This window comes from Nannobrachium achirus, assembly GCF_963921795.1.
Source record: "Nannobrachium achirus genome assembly, chromosome: 15".
Classification (NCBI taxonomy): domain Eukaryota; kingdom Metazoa; phylum Chordata; class Actinopteri; order Myctophiformes; family Myctophidae; genus Nannobrachium; species Nannobrachium achirus.
Genome location: NC_137822.1, coordinates 41,912,334 through 41,940,250, shown reverse-complemented (window position 1 = coordinate 41,940,250; position 27,917 = coordinate 41,912,334). Strand labels below are relative to the sequence as shown.

Genomic DNA, 27,917 nt, shown 5'->3' with positions numbered 1-27,917 from the left:
GCACCCATAGGTGCACCCAACATGACGTCATAGCCTCATAAGGCTGGGCAATGATGCCCACGGTCACGTGGTTACGTCTGTAGGAGGACTGGGATCTATTCACCTTTGCAGGTTTGCATATCCGGTCTACGGCGGATACGGAAACTTACGAAATGTTTGCGTGGAAACGTCCGGATACAGTAGGCGGGCTTTAGACCGGATGCGCGCCCTGAACAGCGAATAGAAACGCTATTTTTTTTTAGGTTGAGTCTGTGAGGAAACCTGTGGATTGACGTTAGGGAAATGCGAGACACAACAGGGAAAAAAGAAAAGAGGAAAACAAGGTAAGCGGAAATATCTTATCAAAAACTCTCAAATATTCCCATAATAAGTTATCAATACCTGCATAATAGGATTAACGGTAAAATAATGCTTCTGCACAATAGACGTGAGAACTTATTCGAGTCGTTAACACAGCTGTAATGCAAGTGTAATCATTCGTACTGTGTAAAGAAGTTAACAGCAGCGCTGGGTATGATGTAAACACAATAAACAACGGATAAAACACGCTGTTCTTGTGTATTATTAATGGAGTCACGTCCCCAGATAAAGACAGAAGACGAAACCGTCCTAACTAGCCTCTACTCGGCCATGAAACCAAACACTTTGATAAGATATAGGCCAGTTGTTTCTTATCCCACGCAATGGGTTTGTAACTTAAGTCGGTGCCACCTGAAAATAGCTGATCTGCAAGCTCACAACGCGTCGCCAGGCGACGCTTGGTGAGCTTGCAGATCGGCTATTTTCGGCGCGCGAGCACATCTGTGCACCTCTTATTATTTCACTGGGTTTCTGATACTATCGATCAGTGTTGCCATGTCTGCGTATTATAAGCGACATTGGACTTGTTTTCTTCCTGTAAAGTCACTTGTAAATATAGATATTTTCTTTTGGGCTTGTTTCTAAAGTGTTGGGCTTGTTTCTAAAGTTTAATAGGTGCTTATTCTGGCTTGTTACTAAAGTGTAATAAGGTGCTTATTCTGGCTTGTTACTAAATAAAGTGTAATAAGGTGCGGTGCTTATTCGGGCTTGTTACTAAAGTGTAATAAGGTGCTTATTTGGGCTTGTTACTAAAGTGTAATAAGGTGCTTATGTGGGCTTGTTACTAAAGTGTAATAAGGTGCTTATTCGGGCTTGTTACTAAAGTGTAATAAGTTGCTTATTCGGGCTTGTTACTAAAGTGTAATAAGGTGCTTATTCGGGCTTGTTACTAAAGTGTAATAAGGTGCTTATTCGGGCTTGTTACTAAAGTGTAATAAGTTGCTTATTCGGGCTTGTTACTAAAGTGTAATAAGTTGCTTATTCGGGCTTGTTACTAAAGTGTAATAAGGTGCTTATTCGGGCTTGTTACTAAAGTGTAACAAGGTGCTTATTCGGGCTTGTTACTAAAGTGTAATAAGGTGCTTATTCGGGCTTGTTACTAAAGTGTAATAAGGTGCTTATTTGGGCTTGTTACTAAAGTGTAATAAGTTGCTTATTCGGGCTTGTTACTAAAGTGTAATAAGTTGCTTATTCGGGCTTGTTACTAAAGTGTAATAAGGTGCTTATTCGGGCTTGTTACTAAAGTGTAATAAGTTGCTTATTCGGGCTTGTTACTAAAGTGTAATAAGGTGCTTATTCGGGCTTGTTACTAAAGTGTAATAAGTTGCTTATTCGGGCTTGTTACTAAAGTGTAATAAGGTGCTTATTCGGGCTTGTTACTAAAGTGTAATAAGGTGCTTATTCGGGCTTGTTACTAAAGTGTAATAAGTTGCTTATTCGGGCTTGTTACTAAAGTGTAATAAGGTGCTTATTCGGGCTTGTTACTAAAGTGTAATAAGGTGCTTATTCGGGCTTGTTACTAAAGTGTAATAAGGTGCTTATTCGGGCTTGTTACTAAAGTGTAATAAGGTGCTTATTTGGGCTTGTTACTAAAGTGTAATAAGTTGCTTATTCGGGCTTGTTACTAAAGTGTAATAAGGTGCTTATTCGGGCTTGTTACTAAAGTGTAATAAGGTGCTTATTCTGGCTTGTTACTAAAGTGTAATAAGGTGCTTATTCGGGCTTGTTACTAAAGTGTAATAAGTTGCTTATTCGGGCTTGTTACTAAAGTGTAATAAGGTGCTTATTTGGGCTTGTTACTAAAGTGTAATAAGGTGCTTATTTGGGCTTGTTACTAAAGTGTAATAAGTTGCTTACTGGTAACGCCCGACACTGTGGTTTGGGTTCCCCTGACACATCACTGCATCTGGCCAGTGTGCCACAGAGTCACAGTGATGTCACAGTGATGTGGACATCAGGGATCTCCATATATAGGCATAAAAGGTATTTGGTTCCCCTGTCATTAAAGGGAGAGTCTTTTTTGATCCATGTGATGCCAGGGGCTTGTTGCGACTGTAGACTATCAGAACCGTCAGATACTCAGAGCAGGGATCTCCATATATGGGCATAAAAGGGATTCTGTTAGGGATCTCCATATATGGGCATAAAAGGGATTGTATCCCAGATGATAACCTGTTAGGAAAACCACACTAACAGAATCCATATAATATAGCCAAGACAGATGGCCAAGGGTTAGGTCGCTTTTCACCCTTATAGGCGTCTTACTGGTTACTAAAGTTTAATAAGATGCTTATTTGGGCTTGTTACTAAAGTGTAATTATTTGGGCTTGTTTCCTTAATGTTGATTTGGAGGAACCCTTAGATTATTAATGTGTAATTGTCCGTGTATCCCTATCTGGAAACAATTCCAGGGAGGGCCCCCCTTACAATATTTGTGTTAACATGTTTTCAAAATATTCCACATTTCACGTCAATATTGCTTTGAAAATTGCAGATCTACAAGCCCATACCGTGCCGGTATTGCGGCGCGTTGTGAGCTTTTAGGCCTGCTAGATTCAAATAGCCAGTACTATGTGTTTTTACTACGTGTTTTTCGTGCAAAACAAATGCTTGCATTGGATTCATAATCATGAAAAACCCCTAGTCTGACCCCTCACATGCTACTTAAAGCATATTTATTTTTTGTATTATTTTACTGTATAGTAAAGTCTATGAGACGCCAACTTTGATTGGGTCCCAGAAGTTTCCCAAGACAAATCTGGGATGTCCCTATAGCCAAAAATGTTCCATATGGCATGTTCTAACTGTGTGCCAAATTTCATAAAGTGCACGATTCCATCAACATACTGCCCGAAATGCCCGGACTATACATGATAGGTTTAAAGTGCTTCCTTTGGGCCTGTTTTCATAGAGACTTATTTCTCTGGCATCACTGATCAGATCAACCACAGTACAGTAGGCCAGGGTTTCCCAAAGTGGATGCCAGTCCAGGGATGCCGCTGAATAATCTGATAATATTTTAGTCGGGGGTGTTAGGGATATTTCGCGCTAATCAGTCTAAATGTGCAAAATTTTGCACAGATGTAGCCTAGGGTATGCTCTAATGATTTAGCTAGGGCGCCCGAGTCGGCGACCTTCGGGGTCGCCACAGCGACCAAATCAAGTTGGGCTCCCATTGACTTTCTATATAGGAGGAAAATACCCAGAAAAACATTTTTTTTTCTGGGTATTGAAGTAGGATCTGAGGGGTCTAACTAGGGGTTTGTCATGATGCTGAATCCATTGCAAGCATTTGTTTTGAACAAAAACATTCCTTGGGCTACAAATGGCCTCAGAAAACGATGCATATATGGGTGAGCATTCATGTTAGTCGGAGGCCTTAGGGTTTTTTTTCCTCGTGGTAATCAGTCTAAAAGCGCCAAATTTTGCACAGATGTAGCCCAGGGCATGCTCTAATGATTAAGCTAGGGCGCCCGAGTCTGCGACATTCGGGGTCGCCACAGCTCCAGATATCATTACATCACCTTCACTTCACTGTGCTTAGTAAAACAGACCTGAAGTGATTTGCACTGTACTTACTACTTTATGAGTTATTTTTCCATCTATGGCCAACCTTCCCCCCCCAGAATAGGGATGCTGGGGTTCAAGTGGTTGGGAGTCGCTCACCATTCCGACATGTCGCCACTCAGAAATTGACTTCTTGTTGTCGGAGTGGTGACACTCCCATAGGGGTTACGTTTAGGGTTAGGGTTAGAGATAGGGTTAGTGTCGGAATGGAGACATGTCGGAAAGGAGACATGTCGGAGTGGCGGGATGCACCCCAAGTGGTTAAACGTCAACTTCGTCAAGTATAAACTAAAGTTATTTATTTTCAGTTTGAAAAGCACTGCAGTAGGCTAGCACTGTACACCATTAAGTACAGTAGTAGACCAAACAATAAGCCTTTGTCCTATGTCTCCCCTGCAGGTGAATGCTGGTGTATACTCGTATAGGTTTGCATTCTGATCTGCAAGCCAATGTAAGTGGAGTTGAGTTGCGTGTCACTCACACTGCGTGCGTGTGAAAGAGGTATTCTATCCAAGCACCGTTGTGTATGTATGATCACCGCTCTCATAGTTCACATAACAAAACAATAAATACATCTGTTTTGATCTATTTGCTGGTTCACACACAGGTCACTGATACATTTTTGTGCCTTTTGTTGCATTTGTCTAAACTCCTGGCCACCTGTAGTCTGCACATGTATATAACCACAGCATCATTTGTTACATTGGTTATTTAGGTCAGTGGTTTTCAACCAGTGGTCCGGGGACCACCAGTAGTCCTTGAGGGGGTTCCAGGTGGTCCCCAGCTAAATGATGTAAGAGACCCATAGTAGATCGAACCAAATGGTTCAATTTGACACTCTCAAGAGTTAAATTGTTGTTAAAAATCTGCATTGCTTAATTTAATTTACAAGAAGTCTACACAATGGAGTATGTAGAAGAATTGTTATCTTGATCAATGTTCACCTGTTGTCTCTCCTATGATGGTAACACATCAATACAGCATGGAATAGAGGGTATGCGTGTGACATCATCGTACCCAGAAGTTATGCGGGAACGCCTACTGAGTGGCAAAAAACTTTCAGTAGGAGTCATGACTCACGAGGAGTTTCCCAACAAGCGCTTCCAGACTCCAATATATCATGCTGCTTTATGTTTTGCCACTCAGTCTAAATGAGTGGCATATGATACATACATACCCTCTATACTAGGGACAAAAATCTTATCCAATGATAGAAAAATATTGTACGTTTTGGGTCTGAGAGTCTAAAATTTAGACTCTAAATGTCATCAAATGGTGGCCCATGGCTCAAATGCTGAATAAATAATGGACCTTGACATGAAAAAGGTTGAAAACCACTGATTTAGGTCATGCATGGCACAAAAATGTATTATTGACACACGCTTGCATGGAGGGTGCTTGGATAATAATGTAACGCTGGTGCTGGTAACGGCTGGTGCTGGGATGACCCAAAATATTCCCAAATACTCCTCTCCTGGTGGGGGGGGGGGGGGGGGTCTGCTCTGCTCTGGGGTGTTTGGTGCTGGCTGAACCGTCTTTGTTTAGTGAAAAATAATAGATTTATATATACAGGGTTGCACGGTCATGAAATTCCTGGAAATATTTTGAAATTAGAGAAATATTCTTTTCCAGTACTGGAAAAGTTTTGGAATTGATCAAGGGTCCTGTAAGGTCCTGGAAAAAATAGCTATGCATTGTCTTTGGTTATTGATTTTGTTAATACCTCTGAAATGACAAGTTAAACATTGGCCACATTGAGGCAGAAATTGTGAAAATAGCAGATCTACATGCTCACAACGAGGCGTTGTGAGCGAACCATGTTATACATACACATATGATTATTTTGGGGGCCACGGCCTGAAAAGGTTGAGAACCACTGGCATACACTACCTGTCTTTGGGCATTGCACATAGGAGTAAGCGACTCGTTATTGAGCTGAATTATTGTTATATAGTCCTGGAAATCGGGTTAAATATTCTGGAAAAGTTTTGGAAATTAATTGGTAAAGATGTGTGGGAACCCTGTGAAAAATATAGATTTATATATAGGTTATAGATATATACATTTGGTGGGTATCCTAATTCCTTCATTTGAGAGTAAGACAGTGTTTGAATGCTGGTGTATACTCGTATAGGTTTGCATTCTGATCATTCTGATCATAATATTCTGATCATAATATTGTAGCAGAAGCTATCACAGACTTGGGATCTGGTATTTGATTATCAGTGTTTTTATTTGTTTAATTTACATTCGATTTTTTTCTTTCTTTCTTGGCTGTGCTTTGATAATGATGTGTTTAAGAATTCTGTGCCCTAAGTCATTGATGGTGGCTGTCCACACCAAGAATTATAACCTTTAACCACAACTATTTATCATTGTAAAGATTGTTCTAACTCAAGATGACGTGACGTCAAGGGTCCACCTACAGCTATAACAACAATGACTCTGTTGAACAACAATGTTATTGGGAGGCGCTTGAAGATCCATTTGATGGACGACAGAGACACTGAGAAAGCCAATCAAAACATCATGACATCATTACTGTTATAGTTACAGTATATTAATAGTTATTGTTGTTGATGTGGACAGCCCTTATATTTGTGAACAATCAGTAAGCCAAACAAAAGTCTAAATTCATGTCGTCCCTGCCGGGTGAAAACCTCATTATGTCCAAAACTGTTAGTTTTCAGGATTCAATGTCAAAGTAGCAAAAGTAGCAGATCTGCAAGCTAGAAACGCGAAACGACACATTTTTGGTGCTTTTGTGTCACACTGAAGTGCAGTGGTTCTCAAAGTGGATTCCTGGGACTGTGGGTTCCTTTAGGAGGGTCTAAATTGACCCATACAAGTCTGTAACTCTGACAGTGCACAAATGGAACCAAATGGACCCTGACAGCCCTTTTGGTTCCATTTGTACATTGGTAAGGAGTACAGTAGTCTGGTTGGGCTGCAGATTGTTGTAGTGTTGTTGTTTGGTTTCTATTCTGAATGTGTTGAGGGTTTGCACAGGGCTCTACATCCGGTATTGTCCCAGCTCAGATTCGGAGCCTGGGACAACTTCCTGGCCAGGAATATTATAGTTTTTTGCCCAGAAGTTCTTCTCGCGAGTTACGGGGAGACCTTGATATTTGAAAGTTTGAGAAACACTGCTGCAGTCTGATCAAGTAGGACACTAAAAAAGTAAGAAAAACACTAAAAGTTAGAAGAATGTGGAAATAAGAGGTTTCTGCCCGAGAGGTTTCTGACAACCATATACAGTATATTTTGTTATACAAATATATTGTTTGTTTGTCTGTCCGTCTCGTCTGTCTGGTGTACTGTCTACGCGTGTGCGTGCAGGGACCATCACCTTCCACATGTCCTATGGAGGAGGCTTCTACGGCCGCACTGAGCGTGGCCGCCACCAGGGGGCGCCCCACTATGACCAGGTCCCCATCGGGACCACCCTGCCCCGAGACCCCCCAGACTGCTACCCCCTCCAGCCCCTGAGAGAGCAGCCCGCTGCCCACCTGCTGGCCCTGAGCGCAGACCCCCTGCCCCCGCCGCCCCTGCCCCACCAGCCCCCCGTCGGACCCGAGTTCGACCCCAGCGGCAGCGAGGGAGGAGGTGAGGATGGGGCTGCAGCCAGGACTGGATTTTCGTCATTTTAGGGGCAAGGCCACTTGGCTTTTGGTGTTGTCCATTTTTTGAGGGCACAAAGTCCAAATGCCAGGGCAGGAAGGCCATCAAATAAAACAACATTTTAGTCCATCGAAAGAATTTGTTGAATTTAAGGGTTAGGGATGATAACCTAATCTGCAGTGAAATAGATCAATATTATATTTACAATCTGATCCATGCTCAGCCCTGCACGGCTGCACCAATCAAAGTCACTGGATTGGTTTAAAGATGGGGACTCGGGGAGTTAAGATTTAAGAATCTCAACAAGAGACACTGGTGTCAACTGTCTACATATTGACAAGAAAGAGACAAGAGAAAGTAGTACAGTCAGCTGGGGCATTAAGGCCACTGTGGCCTCAGGACATGCCATTTTTTTGAGGGGCACAAGGCCAAACTGAGGGGCAACGACGGCCATGGCCTCCATGAAATTCCTGCACTGGCTGCAACTAACTATTATTTTCATAATCAATGAATCGTCGATTATTTAAACGATTAATTGGATTATGGCACTTATTTAGCTATTACTTCATTAATAAAAGATGAATAATTCATTCAAAAATACATCATTTATTACATGTTTCTCAACTGCCGATTAAGTTGCAAAATAAATACCCTTTTCTGACTGCATACATTTGATTAAAGAATAGCTACAAACAGTACTCTTTTCAAAAAGGTCCTGCACGGTATTAATAAGAATTCGAGCGATTAGTTGCTGATTCGATTACTAAATTAGTTGGCAACCAATTTAATAATCGATTTGATCACGATTAATGGATTAACCGTTCCTCCCCTAGGTGACGACAACGCCACCGACCCAGACCCGGCCCTGGACATCAAACCTGTGCACCGTTTCATCCCGGACTCCTGGAAGAACTTCTTCCGTGGGACCAGCGGGCGCAGCGCCAAGCCCCCCTGGGGGTCCCCCATGCCCGACTCCTCGCCCTCCCCCTCCCCCACCCCCGCCTCCGCCAACAACAACAACAACGGCACCAGCGACGGGGTGCGCTGTTCACCCCCCGCCTCGCCCTCCGTCCCGGGGTCCTCCTCCTACCGGGACCCCTACGGGGGCTCCGGGGTGGGGGGCAGCAGCTACAACTCCCGCAAGGAGCTGCTAGGTAGATTAGATAGATTTATTTATTTCTGCACCAAAAGGTGCCCAGCTCACATATGAAATACTGCATCATTGCATAGGTCACTGGTTCTCAAACCTTTTCATGTCAAGGACCCCCAAATTGACACTTATTAGCCCACAAAATATATGCCAGGGACCCCCATATAAGAAGATTTTTATGGCTCTAGCAGTGGTTTTCAACTATTTTAATGGACCCAAACGGGTCCATTTAGTTCCATTTGTACACTCTGAGATACATAACCATAAGGGTCCATTTGGTTCCTAACTATCATTTAGCTGAGGACCCCCTGGAACTCCCTCAAAGACCCATTGGCCTGGACCTCACTTTGAGAACCAATGGCATAGGTACTGTATACAGTACGAAAATAAAAGTAAAAACTCAAGACTTTTCCCAAGCACAAAATCTAATCTAATAAAATACCTTTACTAAAACACAATTCAAGTCTTTCATAATCATTTAACCAAAAGAAAGTTAACACACATAGATGACATTTTACAAAATAATCAATGTCTTAATTCATCATGTAATGAATGTGCAGTAAAACAATAAAACTAACGTCCCTTTCCTGTTCCCAGGTCAGGGAGCACGGGGAGGAGGAGAGGCCCTGGAGTCTCTGTCAGGACGCACCCAGCACACAGCGCTGACCTACGCTGAGCGTGTGGACGAATACCACCTCCGCTACGACTACATGAAGTCCTGGTCCGGACTGCTGAGGATCCTGGGGTGAGTGGAGGGACAGGACCATGCGGAAATTACATGACATAATTCACTCTTTGTCAAGTCCCACCCCATATCGCTTTGTTACTAGGTGGGACAAGTAGGGAAAGGTATCTGCAATAAAGCAGACAGCCCGCAACACTCCAAGTTAGATTAAGGCTAGGTGGGACAACAAAGCCAGGGAAGAATATTTTTATAATGGAAGAATGGGGAAAAAATATTTTTCATAGCCTCATTATTGCTATTTAAAGTACCAAAAGAAAAACATCTATGTGATATTAAAAAAAAGATGTTTGACTGAAAATAAGGTTGAATATAACTTTAGGATTTAGCATAGCTTTACTGAGGTTAAGTTTAGGAAGAGGGTTAGGTTTTGGCACCGTTTCACTGAGGTTAAGGTTAGGAATAAGGTTAGGTTTAACCGTTTAGGCATAGTTTACCAAGGTTACATTTAGGAATACAAGGCAGAGACTATTCTACCGCTCCACCAGATACAGTAGACACCCGAGGTGACTATGTGTTTTAGGGCGAGCTTTGTGGTATTCGTTTTATCAGGTACAGAGGGTTTAAGTGCTAATGAATTTGCATCTCAACAAATGCTAATTCCTACTAAACTGCATGGGGCAATTTCACAATACATTAAAATCTACACGATGCAATTCTTGTGAGTGTTTTTTATCACGATAACAACGATTAACACCCCGTCCCCAGGTGCGTGGAGCTGCTGCTGGGCGCCGCCGTCTTCGCCTGCGTGTGCGCGTACGTGCACAAGGACAACGAGTGGTTCAACATGTTCGGCTACTCCTCCCCGGGCGGGGCGTACGGAGGAGGCATGTACGGCGCGGGCACAGGCGGCGCCTACTACACAGGGCCCAAGACGCCCTTCGTGCTGGTGGTGGCCGGGCTGGCGTGGATCGTGACGGTGATCGTGCTGGTGATGGGGATGACCATGTATTACCGCACCATCCTGCTGGACTCGTCCTGGTGGCCTCTGACTGAGTTCATCATCAACCTGGCGCTGGCCGTGCTCTACATGGCAGCAGGTATGGGTCCTTTAGTTCAGTGGTTCTCAACCTTTTCAGGCCGTGACCCCCATAATCGTCATATTTTAACTGGGGACCCCCACACCCTGACTAGTACAAAGAGTTGAGGCATTACATTTTGTATATCACGGTTCTATTGTGAAAATAGCAGATCTACATGCTCACAACGCCTCGCGTTGCGAGGCGATGTAGATCAGCTATTTTCACAATTTCTGACTCTAATATTTGACAATTTTCCCCAGTTAAAATATGATTATTTTGGGGGTTGCGGCCTGAGAAGGTTGAGATCCACTGCCTTACACAATGATACTGATTCCGATTCTGAACTTGCATACCGATCCCATAATAGTGTGTAATCTAAAAATAATCTAGGACAGTGGTTCTCAAAGTGGGTTCCAGGGACCCTTATGTGTCTCTAACTCTGAGAGTGTACAAATGGAACCAAATGGGCCCGTTGAAATTAAATAGTTTGACAACCACAGATATAGGTTCACAGTGCAGCAACAGTACAATTTAGCCAGACACTCTAGTCTAAACCAGACTTGCAGGTGTGATAACGGAACACATAGTAAACATGAACTGTAGTCAATAAACAACAAGGTGAATATTAGTCAGTGTCACAGAGCAGAGAGAAGAACATAGTTCCTCAAACAAACTAGGACACCAAGTTAACAATGAACTTAGCATGTGTCTAAACAACATGCTACCTAAATGACATTCAGTACATCTGTAGTACATTTTGAATTCCAGACTTTTCTGTGTGAGTGTTTCTACATTGCATTATTAGAATTATTGAATGCTTTAACCAGTGAAAAATAGCAGATCTACAAGCTCACAGCGTGGCACCGAGTGCCGCGCTGCGAGCTTGTAGATCTGCTATTTTCGAAAAAGTTGTGAAAATGTGTGCAAATCTTTGACTATATGTATTTTCAAAGCGAACGTTTGTAACTCAAATTTTGCTTCTGGGAGGGGGTCCCTGGAACTAGATATTTTGAGATGGGGGTCCGTTGCCAAATAAATATCAGTTTGGGGGTCCTTGACATGAAAAGGTTTGAGAACCACTGCCATAGTAGTCTCTCAAGAACAGACTAACTGAGCTCCAGTTGAAGTGAAAAGGACCTTTTCTTTGACGATGGCTGGCCAGATTGCTGACATAGAAACATAGGTTTTTCAAAAAACCTTAGAAGGATTCAAAAGACACTTTGGTAAGATTTTATTGAAGGAAAGCCCCATTGAGATGCAGCATCTCATTTTCAAGAGGGACCCAAATGAACATGACATACAAAAACATGAACAGCAGGCATACATACATATATACATACATACATACATACATACAAACATACGTACATACAGGACAGGGATACAGAAACATACTTACACAGATAGCTTGCTCACCCTCACACCCTCCCCAACACCCACCACTTCAGCTGATGCACAAATAAGAGGCACAGTACAAATACATAAACAATGATTATACTTACAGGTACGGTCAAATTAAAAACACATACAAGTTGTTTCAAGATGAGAGTATAGGGAAGTCTTGAACTGACCAAGTGATGAAATAGATCTTAGCGATAGAGGAAGATTATTCCAATCAGATGGAGCTTCATGGCTAAAAGACCTTCGTCCAACCACCTTAGTTATTGTTGGTACATCAAAGTAAGGATAACGCAGGTGCCTAAGTGGATATGATGAGGTAGATTGAACCAAGTACTCTTTCAGGTAGGAAGGGCATTTAAAGTAAATACATTTGAAGATGAAGAGAAGCCAGTGCATTTGCCTTCGTGCTTTGGGCTGCAGCCAATTGAGCGAGTTGTACATGTGGCAGTGATGCGTTCTATATGGACACCTCAGGACAAACCTGCACAGAGAGTTGTTTAGGACGTTAAGAGGCTTCAGATGTGTATCTGTGGTGTTAAGGTACACAATATCAGCATAGTCAATGATGGGGAGTAAAACTTGAGAGATAATCCTTTTTCTAACTTCAAATGAAAAGCAGTTAATTGAACGGTAGAGTGAGCTCAGGCAACCATACGTTTTCTTGATAATATAGTCGATGTGTGGTTTGATGTGTGCTTATAGAATCGGGTCAACATTTTCAAGATTTTTCAAAAATAGCAGATCTACAAGCTCACAGCGCGGCACTCTGTAGATCTGCTATTTTTCAATAGTTAAAGCATAAAATAATGATACACAAAATGTGTAACCGTTCTAAATGGGTTAGTAAAACATTTGTGTACCTGTACCTCTTCCACCACTGGGTGATCAGCATCTTGAAATGCATTCTGATTGACAGAGGCTGAGCCAGATCATTATCCCATTTAAAACGGGTACACATTGTTGTGTATCTTTATTTTGTGCTTTAACTATTGAAAAATAGCAGATCTACAAGCTCACAGCGCGGCACCGAGTGCCGCGATGTGAGCTTGTAGATCTGCTTTTTTTTTTTTATCCTGAAAATTTGAATTTTGACCCGATTCTATAAGTGTCTTTTGAATCCTCCTAAGATTTTTTGAAAAAACCTGTGTTTTTTCCGAGTGCCGCGATGTGAGCTTGTAGATCTGCTATTTTTTTTAAATCGTGAAAATTTGAATTTTGACCCGATTCTATAAGTGTCTTTTGAATCCTCCTAAGATTTTTTGAAAAAACCTGTGTTTCTATGTCAGCAATCTGGCCAGCCATCGTCAAAGAAAAGGTCCTTTTCACTTAACTGGAGCTCAGTTAAGCCCTTTGCACACAGGACAGTTGCGTTTTTTTTGTTTGTGGCATGAATAAAACGCATTGGATTTGGTGTGCAAGGCTGTGCGGAATCGGCGCTGCGGATCCAAAAAGTAGTCATAAAAGGAGTGATGAGTTTTTCACCGCATGCGACAAGACGCACGAATCGAACTGGGTTCGATCGAGAAAAAAACGCACGGCGGCAGCCACTCGTCGCACGGCTAATTCGGAGCCGGTGTGCATGAGGTCATAGAGAATCATTGTTTTCTTTTTAAAAAATGATATTGTCCGTTTTATCCGTGCGGTTAAACGCGCCTGTGTGCAAAGGGCTTTAGTCTGTTCTTGAGAGACTACTATGTCAGTGGTTCTCAAACTTTTTCATGTGAAGGACCCCCAAAATGTCATGTATTTGGCCACGGACCCCCATCTCAAAATATTTAGTTCCAGGGACCACCCAGAAGCAAAATTTTAGTTACAAACGTTCGCTTTGAAAATACATAATATTCAAAGATTTGCACACATTTTCACGACTTTTCCAAAAATAGCAGATCTACAAGCTCGCAGGCGGGCACTCGGTGCCGCGCTGTGAGCTTGTATATCTGCTATTTTTCACTGGTTAAAGCATTCAATAATTCTAGGCCTAAATGGGTTTTTAACAATCAAAACTCCCAACTCAAAGCCAGATAAATAATCTGTATTTGTTTCTGTTCTTTCCCCAGGGATCATGTACGTGCGAGACACGACGCGTGGAGGCCTCTGCTCCTACCCGGTGTTCAACAACGGCATCAACGGAGCCTTCTGCCGCACGGAGGCGGGGCAGGTGGCGGCCATCATCTTCCTGTTCGTCACCATGGTGATCTACCTGATAGGTGCCATCGTGTGTCTGAAGCTGTGGAGGCACGAGGCTGCTCGCAAGTACAGGGAGAAGTACGGCCAGCGACAGGTATTAATGTTACTGTCATTAAGGTATTAATGTTACTGAAGCTGTGGAGGCACGAGGCTGCTCGCAAGTACAGGGAGAAGTACGGCCAGCGCCAGGTATGATGGCATTATTGTCAGGGTTTCCACGGTCATGAAATTCCTGGAAATATTTTTAAAATTAGACAAATATTTTTCCAGTACTGGAAAAGTTTTGGAATTTATCAAGGGTCCTGGAAGGTCCTGGAAAAAATAGCTATGCATTGTCTATGGTTATTGATTTTGTTAATACCTCTGAAATTACAAATTAAACATGGGTCAAATTGTCAAATATTAGAGGCAGAAATTGTGAAAATAGCCAATCTACGTGCTCACAACGCCTCGCGTTGCGAGGCGTTGTGAGCACGTTGTGAGCATGTAGATCTGCTATTTTCACAATAGAACCGTGTTATAAAAATGTCTCAACTCTTAGTGCTCGTCAGGTTGCCGGGTCCCCAGTTACAACATGATTATTTTTGGGGGTCACGGCCTGAAAAGGTTGAGAACCACTGGCATACACTACCTATCTTTGGGCATTGCGTATAGGAGTAAGCGTTATTATTGAGCTAAATTATTGTTGCGACCGTAGGTCGCACTTACTACAGAAAGCTCCACCAGGTGTCCGTGCGTCAGTCAGTCAGTCCGTCACACGTCACACGTCACACTTTTGCCCTGCTCATATCTCCGCAACCGTTGCCCCGATCCATGCCAGATTTTGCACACACACTCCTTGCCTGCCAAACTACAACCTCTAAGGACCCCCGGAGCTCCAGGGACCCCCAGGTCCCTGGGGGACCCCCAGATGTAAAAAATGACCAAATGTGCAAAAATGACCAAATGACCACCCCAACGGGGCTGCTCACGGGGAATTCCCGGGGACCACCGACTCCTTGTGCTCCAGAACGGATGCAAAAGTGGTGGCGTCCCCAGTGGAGGACCCCCTGCCACTGCAGCGCACATAAAATGCCCTAACTTGGCCTAGGAGCCACCGGGAGAGCCGGGGCCGGTACCTATTCGTCCGCCTCGGCGGCGCGGAGACCCCACCCCTCATTTCTCACATGGCCCTCTTCTAGCGCCACCATGAGGCCGATTCTTGCAAAACACATTTTTGGACACTGCTCCTCCAATTTTTGCCCTAAAATCACTCAACTCGGTACACAGTATGTCTACACTCATGTCATCAACATGGATCCGTCCACATTTTTTGGGGACACTGCTCCCTACTCTTTGTGTATACATGTGACCTACGGTCGCTTATCTCCCGATTAGGGAGTCTTACTGGTTATATAGTCCTGGAAATTGGGTTAAATATTCTGGAAAAGTTTTGGAAATGAATTGGTAAAAATATGTGGGAACCCTGTATTGTGACCGTCAGGGAGCATTTAGTACTAACTTACTGGTGCCATCTGTCTTATATGGATTCTGTTAGTGTGGTTCCCCTAACAGGGTATCATCTGGGAATACCCATATACTAATGGGTTCCCAGAAGTTGTTCTCTTTTTCGCCACTAGGGGCGCGGGGGGGGGGGGGGGGGGGGGGGGGTTTGATCCTTTATTATATATCGGACCAGTTAACCATATACTGTATGGAGATCCCATATATGGAGATCCTTGTATATGGAGCATATGAGCATATATATATATATATATATATATATATATATATATATATATATATATATATAACCATATATGGAGATCCGGGAGATGTAGAGTTGATGATGTCAGTGTTGGTCAGCTCCATACATGGAGGTCCATGACATCAGGGATCTCTATATATATGGGCAGGTCACCCTCTATATATGGGCAGGTCAGCCATAGGCATTGAGGTCAGCTATGGACATTGAAGTGTTACAGACCTACTGACAGGATATCGTGGCGGTTTACATGCTTAACTGCGACCTTCGGTCGCAATGAGAACGCAGAGCCTATGTCTGTCTGTCTGTCTGTCAGTCAGTCAGTCACGCTAATCAACAACTGCTCTGTCAGCTGCCTCTGTTTGGGGTGAGAGGCGGATCACGTTACCGCTGTGCATCGCCTCAAAAACGTATTTAGAAGCTCTGACCTGACGGTCACCACTCGCCATTGGCGTGTTACGTGTTTACTTGTGTATAATGTGTGGAATATAAGGTTTTTAGTTTAGTTGAGTTTATTTCAGTCAGTTTGTGTGGAATCATACAAATGTATCATGATAAATACAAAGAAGGGAAAAAAAGAGAATATACCACATTTCTGACCAAAAAGGTACAGTATAGGCTGAAGCATAGCTTATTATGCCTACCCTTTAACAAAAAACAGATATAAGATGAAAAAATGTCAAGAGAGAGAGAGAAAAAAACACTCCCTGAAAAAAAGAGAAAGAAATGGAAGCAAGGATCAAAACCCTTTTGCTGTATAGTGGTTCAAAACATAGTGGGCAGTGCGGCGCGCTATCCCCAAAACACACTCGGTACCTTGGTCAAATCAAATCAGGCAACCCCAGAACAGCCTGCAGGTATTCCTAATCCTAAAATAAATATTTGGGAACCCTTGGCATAGAGGAGAGAGACAATGGAAAGAAGGGGGAGACTGGAGTGGTGGAGGTGGAGGAATGCCAGAGATAATATAAGGGAGGATTGGTTATTATTAGGCTTGACTGAGAGGAGGTGAGCAGTACAGGGGGAGGAGATGTTATCAGAGGAGATGATGGAAGTGTTTTCACTCCTGTACATAACGCTGTTCCAACTCCCTTTCTTCACTCTTTCCCCAGATGCAGGCTTCTGAGTTTCATGCATCACGCATCACAGTAAGTATTAACTGACTTTAATGTCAGAATATATCGTAAGAAACCGTTTTAAATAGACACATAGTACCACCAGTACAATTAGTTATTACTGCTGCCGAGATATTGGCTGCATAACCAACATATCTTTACCAGTAATGGCTGAACTGCCATGAAATCTGCTGCGCACATTCATGCTCACACACAGAGAGAGAGGAAGAAAAAAAACATCTTGATTTTGGTGACCTCATGTCCTTTCCACTAGCATCAGGTCAAACATTTTAAATTAGTAATTTGGGAGGACTATTAGACCCCAGTATGTGATTCTGCACTCTAATAAGTGCATTCTTGTAGATTACATCCTCATGTACATGTAACTAAACATATCTCTGCTGTCAGGCCCAAACCAAATATGGTACAAAATAACAGCTTTTCAGGAAATCGAAAAAACAAAACAAAAGAACTTGTTTTTAAAACAACACAATACTGCGTCATTGTCAGTCCATATGGGCATAACGGGGACAATCAATCTGGCGTTCGGATCAGTTGGATCGGTGGCGCGACATAGGTGTGAGGTTCTGCGTAGCGGCCCGAACCTGTAGATTATAAAACCCACCGACAAGACAATGTTCAATAGCACTGATTTATTAACCCGTTTAGGCCTAGAATTATTTAATGCTTTATCTATTGAAAAATAGCAGATATACAAGCTCACAGCGCGAGCATTTAGATCTGCTATTTTGTGCAAGTCTTTGAATATTTTTTGACCCGATTCTATAAATGTCTTCTAAATCAGTGGTTCTCAATCTTTTTCATGTTAGTGGACCCTCAAATTACATGTAATTGACCCCCATTTCAAAATATGTTGTCCCAGCGACCCCCCAGAAGCAAATATTTGAGTTACAAATGTTCACTTTTAAAAAGATATATTCAAAGACTTCCCAAAGAATTCACGATAAAAAAAAAATCAGCCAATTCAATAGTTAAAGCATCAAATAATTCTAGGCCTTAATTTTGAAATGATCATTTTATTTGTCCTGGTAAATCTTTCTCTGTTGATGTGTGTGTGTAGGCAGCTCCAGCTCCTATTTACAAAGGCCCAGATCTTGTCCAGGGGTCCACGGTGGACTTCGCCCCAGCAGCAGCCCCCCCTCTCCACCACCACAAGGCCCCGGTCCCTGCCAAGGTCCTCCAGGGGGCCATACCCTCAGGACACATCCCCAAACCTGTGGTCATGCCGGACTACATCGCGTGAGTGATCCTCTCACCACCACGACCCACACACAACCCAATGAAATGAGTCATGCAGATACAAAATAGATTCAGTCAAGAACAGAAGTCAATTGTTCAGTCAAGGTTGATTTGATGCAAAATGATTTGACACACGTTGAAGTTAGTAACGAATTACTAAACAACTACAATGTGTAAACAAAATGTAATGTGCCTCACTCTACTGGACATAACTTTATGTGCCGTGTATGCAAACTTTGAAAACTTAAAAATTTGTACATATGTTGAATTTGAAGGAGAGCGAGAACTCTACAAATCACATTAGCATAAATGTTTTGTTCTGGTGTGGCAAAGGAATCGGGTTATCACGATAAGGTGTATTGATTGATAGCCTACCATGACAACCCATTCACAACCCAATGAATGAGCAGAGAGAGAGAGAGAGAGCAAGCGGACCCAGTGGCGACAGTTGCGAAAAGTTTTCAAACGTGATTGACATAACTAGAGGTAGATTCTTTTATTTATCTGCTCTGAAATTCGCCCTGATATTCGGCCGAGAAAACGCAGCAGTGTGCAAAGACCTTAATAGTGGGAGGGTCATTTCTTTTGGCAAAGCTAGAAGACTTGTCTACAGTAGGTCCAGGTGCAACTTGCAGACAGGTGATCTTTTATGGTGCTTTTGAAGGAGTGTAGGGACTCACTCTGTTTGATGTGCTCTTGGCAGGGCATTCCACATGTTTTAACTGTCATTCCTCCTTGTCCTGCAGTAAATACCCCACCATCCGCTCAGACGATGAGAGGGACCAGTACCGCGCTGTGTTCAACGACCAGTATGCTGAGTACAAGGAGATCCACTCTGATGTTCAGGCCACGCTCAAGAAGTTTGAGGAGATGGACTCCCTGATGCACAGCCTACCCCAGCACCCTCACAACCAGATGGTACCCTAACCCTTACCCTTACCCTTACCCTTACCCTTACCCTAACCCTAACCCTTACCCCAGCACCCTCACAACCAGATGGTGACTGCTTCCCTTCACTCCTACCCTACCTCTAAAGGGGAGCACACACTGGCCGCGGTCGGCTGCGCAGCGTCACGTCGCGGTATCGATGCACGTGAAGTGCCGCGCGGTAACCCCAACTGGATGCGGCGCGCTGCCACATAGCACATCCATTTCCCCCAGTGGGGAGAACCATGGGAGAACATGTTCACCGCGCGGCAACGCTGGAAAAATAGAATAGCAGCGTATCGGCGCGGCAGGCGGGGCGGCAGACCCGCGGCTGCGCGCGGCTGCGCGCGTCTGACGGCGCCGATGTGGGTTAGTTCATTGAAAATAATGGGGCTGTATGCAGGGGTTGACACTAAGGTCTCAGAGGCACTTGCCCATCGGGCAAGTACAGGTCATGTTCTACTTGCCCGAAGGTAATGCCCACTTGCCCGAAAAGTAAATCGTCCATTATAAAATGATACGATTTTAATTACCGCTCAATTTAACACTTATTTCTTTACTTTCTGGGGCTGTGCGATAAAATGTCATTCCTCAATACCTCCAAATCCAAATACCAAATACTTTAGCTATGATTGAATATGTCTGTGGTTTCATGTTATCTTATATTTTTAAATGTAGCAACAGTAAAAACAGCACATTATAGGTAAATAGTGCTCTTATTTCACATTCCACAGACCAAAAGACACAGCGCACTGGCCACGTTCAGGTTTTTAGACAGATATCTTGTGTTGTGTTTATAGACATTTGTGTCCCCTCTCAAATGAGCACTTGCCCTGTCGGGCAACCTGAAAGCCAACTTCACCTGCCCTGACGTTTTATTTACCTGCCGGGGGCAGGTGGGCAAGCCTGTCAATGCCTGTGTATGTTTTGACGCGCTGCCTCCGCGCCGCCTCCGCGTCGCCTCCGCGTCCAGTGTGTGTTCCCCTTAAGCCTACTGTACCTAACCCTAACCCTTACCCTAGCATCCTCACAACCAGATGGTGAATGGTTCCCTTCACTCCTACCCTACTCCAGTGGTTCTCAACCTTTTCAGGCCGCGACCCCCAAAATAATCATATTTGAACTGTGGACCACCCCCACCACCTTGACGAGCACTAAGAGTTGAGGCATTACATTTTGTATAACACAGCTCTATTGTGAACGCCTGGCGTTACGAGGCGTGGTGAGCATGTAGATCTGCTATTTTCACAATGCCTGCCTCTAATATTTGACAATTTGGCCAAAGTCCTTAAATTGTCACTTTAGAAATGTGCGTAAACCCTCTATACACTTAAACCGTATATTAAACAATGTTGCACATTAAGTTAATCATCTGGGGACCCCCCAGGGTTCCCGACCCACAGGTTGAGAACCACTGCCCTACTCTACCTCTGAGCCTACTACTCCTACTAAGTTCATTGTTGTAGGCCAGTGGTTCTCAAACCACCCCACTTTAGGTCGCGACCCAAAGTGGGGTCGTGGGAAGGTCCTGTTGGGGTCACACATTTGGCAGCCAAAAAAATATTATATTTCCCTAATAATATGGGATTGTGGTATAATAGATGTTTGTGAACCCCTGACGTAGTCAGTCAGTTCACCACTGTGTTAACGACTGTACCAGGACCATTTAGTTTTCTTCCTGTCTACGCCAAAGCTCACAAGCTTGTAGATCTGCAATTTTGGGCTAATGTTCCCCTTAGAATATGGATGTAGGGTTCAAGTGGTATAAGCCTTATATACTGTATACTTAGCCTCGTACCCGCCCTCTTCAGGAAACCGCACTGGATTACGGAAGTTGGTCGTTTACTAGGCTACTGTATACTACTGCAGGGATTCTCAAACCTTTTTAGGCCATGACCACCAAAACAAACATATTTGCACAGGGGACCCCCACCCTGACAAGCACTTGGAATTGTAGGTATTACATGTAATGTGACTCGGTTCCACAGATAAATATTGTGAAAATAGCCGATCTACATGCTCATAACGCCTCGCACCGCGAGGCGTTGTGAGCATGTAGATCGGCTATTTTTACAACGTTCACATCTTGCTTACTTAATATTTGACAGTTTGGCCAGTTTGGTATTAAAACGGTCTTGAAAGTCCTTAAATTGTCACTTTATAAATGTGCAGATACCCTGTATACACTTATACTGTGTTTCGATTTGTTTACCATTGAGTGAGAAAATACATTACATAAAGCTAATCATCTGGGGACCCCACAAAATAATTCCGACCCCAGGTTTGAGAACCACTGTACTACTGTATACAAAAATAGACGATCTACAAGCTTTTGTATAACACAAAACATTTTGGAAATGCGTTCTTGACTCTAAATACAAAGAGCATGCCAAGTATAATGATTATGAGGAAGTAACAAGCACAGGAGTTTGCATTGTGCATGGGAAACAGATATCAGATAGCCTGCAGTAAAGGCACGTTTTACTAGAGGATAATTGGTGCTGTTCTGACACCTGATGAATGGGTGACTCAGCTGTTTTTTGATAAGGCTCTGTCTAGTCACTAGAGCCTTATGGAAAACAGCTATAGTCTAGTGCAGAGGAAGGCAACCTTAGGCACGGGTACCAACATTGGCACATGGGGAGGGTGATCACTGGCACACTGGCATAAGTGTGTGAGAGAGTTATTTTTATTTCCAAAGAAGAAGAAAATAGAGGTGGTTTTATCAATCATAAACAGTTGGAAACAGGCCTGGAATGTTGTCATTTTAGGGGCAAGGGCACTTGGCCTTTTTTTTTCTTTTTTTTTTTTTTTAGGGCACAAAGGCCAAATGCCAGGGCAGGAAGGCCATCAAATAAAACAATATTTTAGTCCATTGAAAGAATTTGTTGAATTTAAAGGTTCGGGATGATAACCTGATCTGCAGTGAAATGATTAGATTTATGGTATTTATTCACTATCTGATCCAAGCTCAGCCCTGCACCAATCATAGCAGTGACTTTGATTGGTGGTTTAAAGATGGGGACTCTGCAGTTAAGATTTCAGAATCTCAACAAAAGACACTACTACATGACAAGAAAGACACAGGTGTCTACTGTCTACATATTGACCAGAAAGAGACAGGAGAAAGTGGTACAGTCAAATGGGGCATGCCATTGGCAACCCTCATGCCATTGGTTTGAGGGACACAAGGCCAAACTGAGGGGCAACGGCAGCCATGGCCTTCATGAAATTCCTGCCCTGGTTGGAAATATTACAATTTGAATGATTTGACAATCAATAAAATGAAAACTCGACACTTCATGTCAGAAAGGTTGCTGACCCCTGGTCTAGTGTCTTCTATGACCATTGTAAGGCCACTCTATTGTAAAGGTATCTATCTACAGTATCTATCTACTCCAATCCAGTTATGTGAAGAGTTCTGGTTTGTTGCATTTAGCAGTGGACCAGGAGTCACCAGTAGGAACCACAGTGTGCTCTCTCTCCAACACAACTGGCTTGGGAATGACACACACAGGACAAAGACATGACTGTAGTCACCCACTCCCCACCCACTCTTTATTTTGTTGCTTAGCTCATTTCCCCTGTTCCCCACACTTCCTGGTTCCTGCTGCATTTCCCCTCCACCCAACGTCAACTTCCTAGCTGGACAGTGCTTCATCACGTATGATGACAAACATGCTATTGTATTTGTATTCTATAAATCAAACACATTAACCCTGGTGTCTCTGTGTTTGGCATGTCATTAGAGGCCAACATTCGCAACATTTTCACATCTCAATTTTCCTAAATCCTTTGACAATACTACTTTTGCAAACATACTAGCTCCCAAGCTTGTTGATCTGCTATTTCCAGTGGGTGACATAATATTGTTTCCATAGACTTGCTGGCTTCTATGGAATCCAATTGACTGAGATCAGTCGTGGCGACGCGTTGTGAGCTTGTAGATTTGGCTATATTTGAAAATCCAAAATGTCTGGAAACAAAGTCTTATGCTCACCTGATCAGCTCAGAGACAGGCGCTTAGGCAGGGGTCAACTGTGTCTAAAAATTGCCAAAGTAATAAAATGGGGTCTGAGTGGGCTTAAGTAACGTGACCTAAGTTTAAAAGTATATTTCTTTTGTTCTTGTTTTAGGAGTATGATCGCATTAACAGAATACTTCAGGAGTACCAGAGGAAAAAGTCGGTGAGTTGTTTGCCTTGCCTGTCTCCTGTCTGTCTATTGTTCATAGCAGTGGCAGTTTGTTTGCCCATTTAGGCCTGAACACATTATGACGCAATATTTTATGCTTTAAATATATAAAAAAAATAGCAGATATACAAGCTCACAGCGCGGCACCGAGTGCAGCGCTGCAAGCTTGTAGATCTGCTATTTTTGAAAAATCGTGAAAATTTGAATTTTGACCCGATTCTATAAGTGTCTTTTGAATACTTCTAAGGTTTTTGGAAAAAACCTATGTTTCTATGTCAGCAATCTGGCCAGCCATCGTCAAAGAAAAGGTCCTTTTCGTTTAACTGGAGCTCAGTTAGTCTGTTCTTGAGAGACTACTATTGTCAGTGGTGCTCAAACCTTTTCATGTGAAGGACCCCAAAATGATATTTATTTGGCCACGGACCCCCATTTCAAAATATCTAGTTCCAGGGACCACCCAGAAGCAAAATTTGAGTGACAAACGTTCGCTTTGAAAATACATATATTAAAAGATTTGCACACATTTTCACGACTTTTTCAAAAATAGCAGATCTACAAGCTCGCAGCGCGGCACTGTGAGCTTGTATATCTGCTATTTTTCACTGGTTAAAGCACTCAATAATTCTAGGCCTAAATGGATTATACTGTCCAAGCTTGACTGCCTGGTTATCACCTTTTATAAATTGCCATGGAATTGAGTTGTGAATCCAGAGCAAATGTCTGCACAACAAAAGATAAGTGTTTGTTTCTGCAACTGTTTGCATGTACTTAGTGTTATGTTCTAATTAACCGCTTAGATCCTCTATACTATACACTGTATTGGATGCATTCTTTCTATTTTGTGCTACACTTTCTTTGCCCAAAACATCCGATCTACATGCTCAAAATGATGCGAGGTGTTCTGAGCTTGGAGATTGACAATGTTTGGAAGAAAACCGTAACATAAAAACAGTGGAGGAAGCGGTAGTTTCTTTTGACAAGCTACTGTATGAGAGCTTCATTTATGGCGGTTTTGAAGGAGGGTACGTAGAGGGGGGATTGTGCTTTTTGATGGCTTTTTGAGGGCATTCCACATTTTGGAGGCATAACAGCAGAATGAATTCAATCCTGTGTTTGTGCCGAATCTGAGGGTTAAAGATCTGCTTCTATTACATTTGAACCATAATCAAATGTATCGTTAGACTGGTCGGTGTTAATAGGAAACTAGCCCTTACCCGTTCAAAGATATGAGCTCCAAAATGATGTGCAGTGTGTGGGTTATGGGATGTGCACTGTGCATACAGTATATGAGGGATGGAAAGTAACTTTAACTGGTGCTTGCATGATAATATGTAGGAGCATCAATGTAAGAAATACCCGTTTCGTTTAATGGCTACCCCCCCCCCCCCCCCCCCCCCCCCCAGCCCGCCCGCCCACCCGCCTGCACACACACCCGCCTGCCTGCACACACACACACACACACACACACACACACACACACACAGAGCTGGTTAAACATGTTGCCCCATGCTAGATGCAGAATAGATATGCCTCATGCTAGATGCAGAATAGATAGTAGTTACACCATAAAAATGCTAATATACAGCATATGATTTGTGAAAGTGACAAACGGGCTTCACAGTTATGTCAGGTGTGTTCATATGCTAATGGTGATGCGATTTCAGATCAATTGCTCCAGCCACTGCCTCAAGCTAGATGCAGAATAGATAGTAGATACACCATAAAAATGCTAATATACAGTATATGATTTGTGAAAGTGACAAACGGGCTTCACAGTTATGTCAGGTGTGTTCATATGCTAATGGTGATGCGATTTCAGATCAATTGCTCCAGCCACTGAGGAGAAACGCTGTACCCGTTCAAAGATATGAGCTCCAAAATGATGTGCAGTGTGTGGGTTATGGGATGTGCACTGTGCACACAGTATATGAGGGATGGAAAGTAACTTTAACTGGTGCTTGCATGATAATATGTAGGAGCATCAATGTAAGAAACCCGTTTTGTTTAATGGCTACAGAGATACTGTCCCCCCCCCCCCCCCCCCCCCCCCCCGCCCGCCCGCCCGCCCGCCCACCCGCCTGCACACACACCCGCCTGCCTGCACACACACACACACACACACACACACACACACACACACACAGAGCCCTGCGGAACCTGGGAATATACCATCTTGTCAAGATGGGGAGAATACAAGTGTGGAGAATATAATTATGATACCTTGTTAAAGTGACCATTTTGTTGCATTTTGCATTTGTAGTTATTTTACTGTAATTTAACAACATAATAACCAGTGCAGATAGACAAAGAGACATTCATGGATTTATATTTAAAAGTAACTTTTATTCTCCCCCCTGGACCCAGGGTATGGCAGTTGCATAACCCTGCCATACCCAATTGACGACCCTGGCTGCTTGTAAACAGTGCGGTGCATGTCTGTGGCCTGTGGCTTTGCATTTCATGCATAACAAACATTACTGTGTGGACGTCATAAACTTCGACTTCAGTTTCAGTAACTCAGAGGACCCCCCTGTTGAAGACCCTTGCCTAAAACGATTCCTATACAGGGGGTTAAAAAACAACTCTGTTACAGACCTAGTTATGGTGTTATGGCGGTCATTGAAATCCATTCGTTTTGAGAACCACCGCTATTGTAATTCAAATTGCATAGCAGACGTGAAGCCCACATAACCATCTCTGACAGTGTGATGAAACCGGTTCCGGAAACGGTTCCACGTTGTGATGAAACCGAGTCCTGTTCCTTAGGTTCCTCGCGCGTCACACACCTCAAATATCTTGACAGAGAACATAGTTTGTGAGCCTCTGTTCTCCTCTGCAAGGTTATTATAGTAAACGAAAGCTTTTAAAAGAAATGAAAACTAACTAAAACGGTATTGTGTGTTTACAAAACTAACTAAAATAAACTAAAATTATAGAGAAAATCTCCTTAGTTTTCGTCTTTTGTGGAAATAAAAAATAAAAAAAACACCTGTTGGTGAGGTCAAAGAGAGAAGTTGTTTGTCTCAACATTCCTGCCACTCTCAACAATATGATGTTTTGTTGATTTTCTTTATTAGACAATACTTTTTCCGGAGCTTTTTTAATCTCACCACTGACAAATACCCCATATTACGTAAAAGACTGAAACTAACACTAAAACTAATAAAAACTAAACTAAAACTAAGCATTTTCAAAAAATAAAAACTAAACGAAACTAGCAACCTCCCTTTAAAAACGAATTAAAACTAAACTGTAATTGAAAACAAAACCTCAAAACGAATAAAAATAAAAACTAATGGAAAATCCAAATCCAAAACTATTATAACCTTGCTCCTCTGCTCTGCTCTTTGTTCCAGGACCCCCAGTTCCTGGAGAAGAAGGAGAGGTGTGAGTATCTGAAGAACAAACTGTCTCACATCAAACAGAAGATCCACGAGTACGACAAGGTCATGACGTGGAACGACGGCTACGACTAAAACCTCAAAAACTTCTCAAATGTCCCCCCATAACTCTGAGAGTGTACACATGAAACCAAATGGACCCGGAAGGGTCCATTTGGTTCCACGTGTACACTCTCAGAGTTACAACACTGCAAAGGGGACCATTTGGGACCACCCTCAAAGGAACCTGAGGGTCCCTGGACCCCACTTTGAGAACGGCTGGGCTGAACTGTTTTTGTTGGATCACTGGGAGAGGAAAAAACAACAACACTTAAGTGGACCAACTTCTTCTGGCCAATGGAAAACCACTGCAGATCCACATCATCATCATAACATGATGGGAATCAAAGGATTGCACTGCTAGGGGAGGTTAATAATTATACACATTAACAGTAGACCATTAGTTTAATGATAGAACCTGCACACCAAGCTACTGTTTAGATGTATTTATGAATCAAACGGGTAGACCTTCATCCCACTCAGATGGTCATGATGAGCAGGGGGCTAGCCATCATCAAAGAAAAGCTCCTTTTCACTTAACTGGAGCTCAGTTAGTCTGTTCTTGAGAGACTACTATGTCAGTGGTTCTCAAACATTTTCATGTGAAGGACCCCCAAAATTATATTTATTTGGCCACGGACCCTCATCTCAAAATATTTCCAGGGACCACCCAGAAGCAAGATTTGAGTTACAAACGTTCGCTCAAAGATTTGCACACATTTTCACGACGTTTACAAAAATAGCAGATCTACAAGCTCGCAGCTTGTAGATCTGTGAGCTTGTATATCTGCTATTTTTCACTGGTTAAAACATTCAATAATTCTTGGCCTATTGTATTCTCTGTGGCACAGCAGTGCTACATCTGCTATAGGCATTGTGCGCTTGTAGATCGTCTATTTAAATGTTTGGTTCGATTTTCATACGGATCTCTAAATCATAGCTTGGTGTTGGCGAGTTCTACAGTATATCCTTTAAAACGATGGATGTATGGGATCTAGAAATATAACCTACAAGCAGTGGTACTGTGTGCTGCTGGCACTGATGTTTATGTTGTTGCCTTGCCGTGTGTGTGTGTGTGTGTGTGTGTGTGTGTGTGTGTGTGTGTGTGTGTGTGTGTGTGTGTGTGTGTGTGTGTGTGAGTGTGAGTGTGAGTATCTGCCGATACTACAAAGAGACAATGGGCCTTAT

The 27,917-nt window shown here is 42.9% G+C and overlaps 1 protein-coding gene across 3 annotated transcripts; it reads left to right on the top strand.

Moving 5' to 3' along the window:
- The first annotated feature begins 281 nt into the window (after nucleotides 1–281).
- marveld2a (MARVEL domain containing 2a) lies at nucleotides 282–27,917 on the top strand. 3 transcript variants are annotated; one of them, XM_080743224.1, is made up of 12 exons: nucleotides 282–323; nucleotides 4,327–4,378; nucleotides 7,267–7,533; nucleotides 8,382–8,702; nucleotides 9,296–9,443; nucleotides 10,149–10,480; nucleotides 13,921–14,144; nucleotides 16,907–16,942; nucleotides 17,991–18,169; nucleotides 18,916–19,087; nucleotides 23,233–23,283; nucleotides 26,646–27,917. In XM_080743224.1, exons 3-12 carry the CDS (start codon nucleotides 7,284–7,286, stop codon nucleotides 26,763–26,765), a joined length of 1,833 nt encoding a protein of 610 aa, XP_080599350.1. In that variant the 5' UTR covers nucleotides 282–323; nucleotides 4,327–4,378; nucleotides 7,267–7,283; the 3' UTR covers nucleotides 26,766–27,917. The 3 variants fall into 3 exon arrangements, with proteins under 3 accessions (XP_080599350.1, XP_080599349.1, XP_080599351.1); XM_080743223.1 differs by having other exon boundaries at nucleotides 285–323; nucleotides 4,327–4,428; XM_080743225.1 differs by lacking the exon at nucleotides 4,327–4,378 and having other exon boundaries at nucleotides 311–323.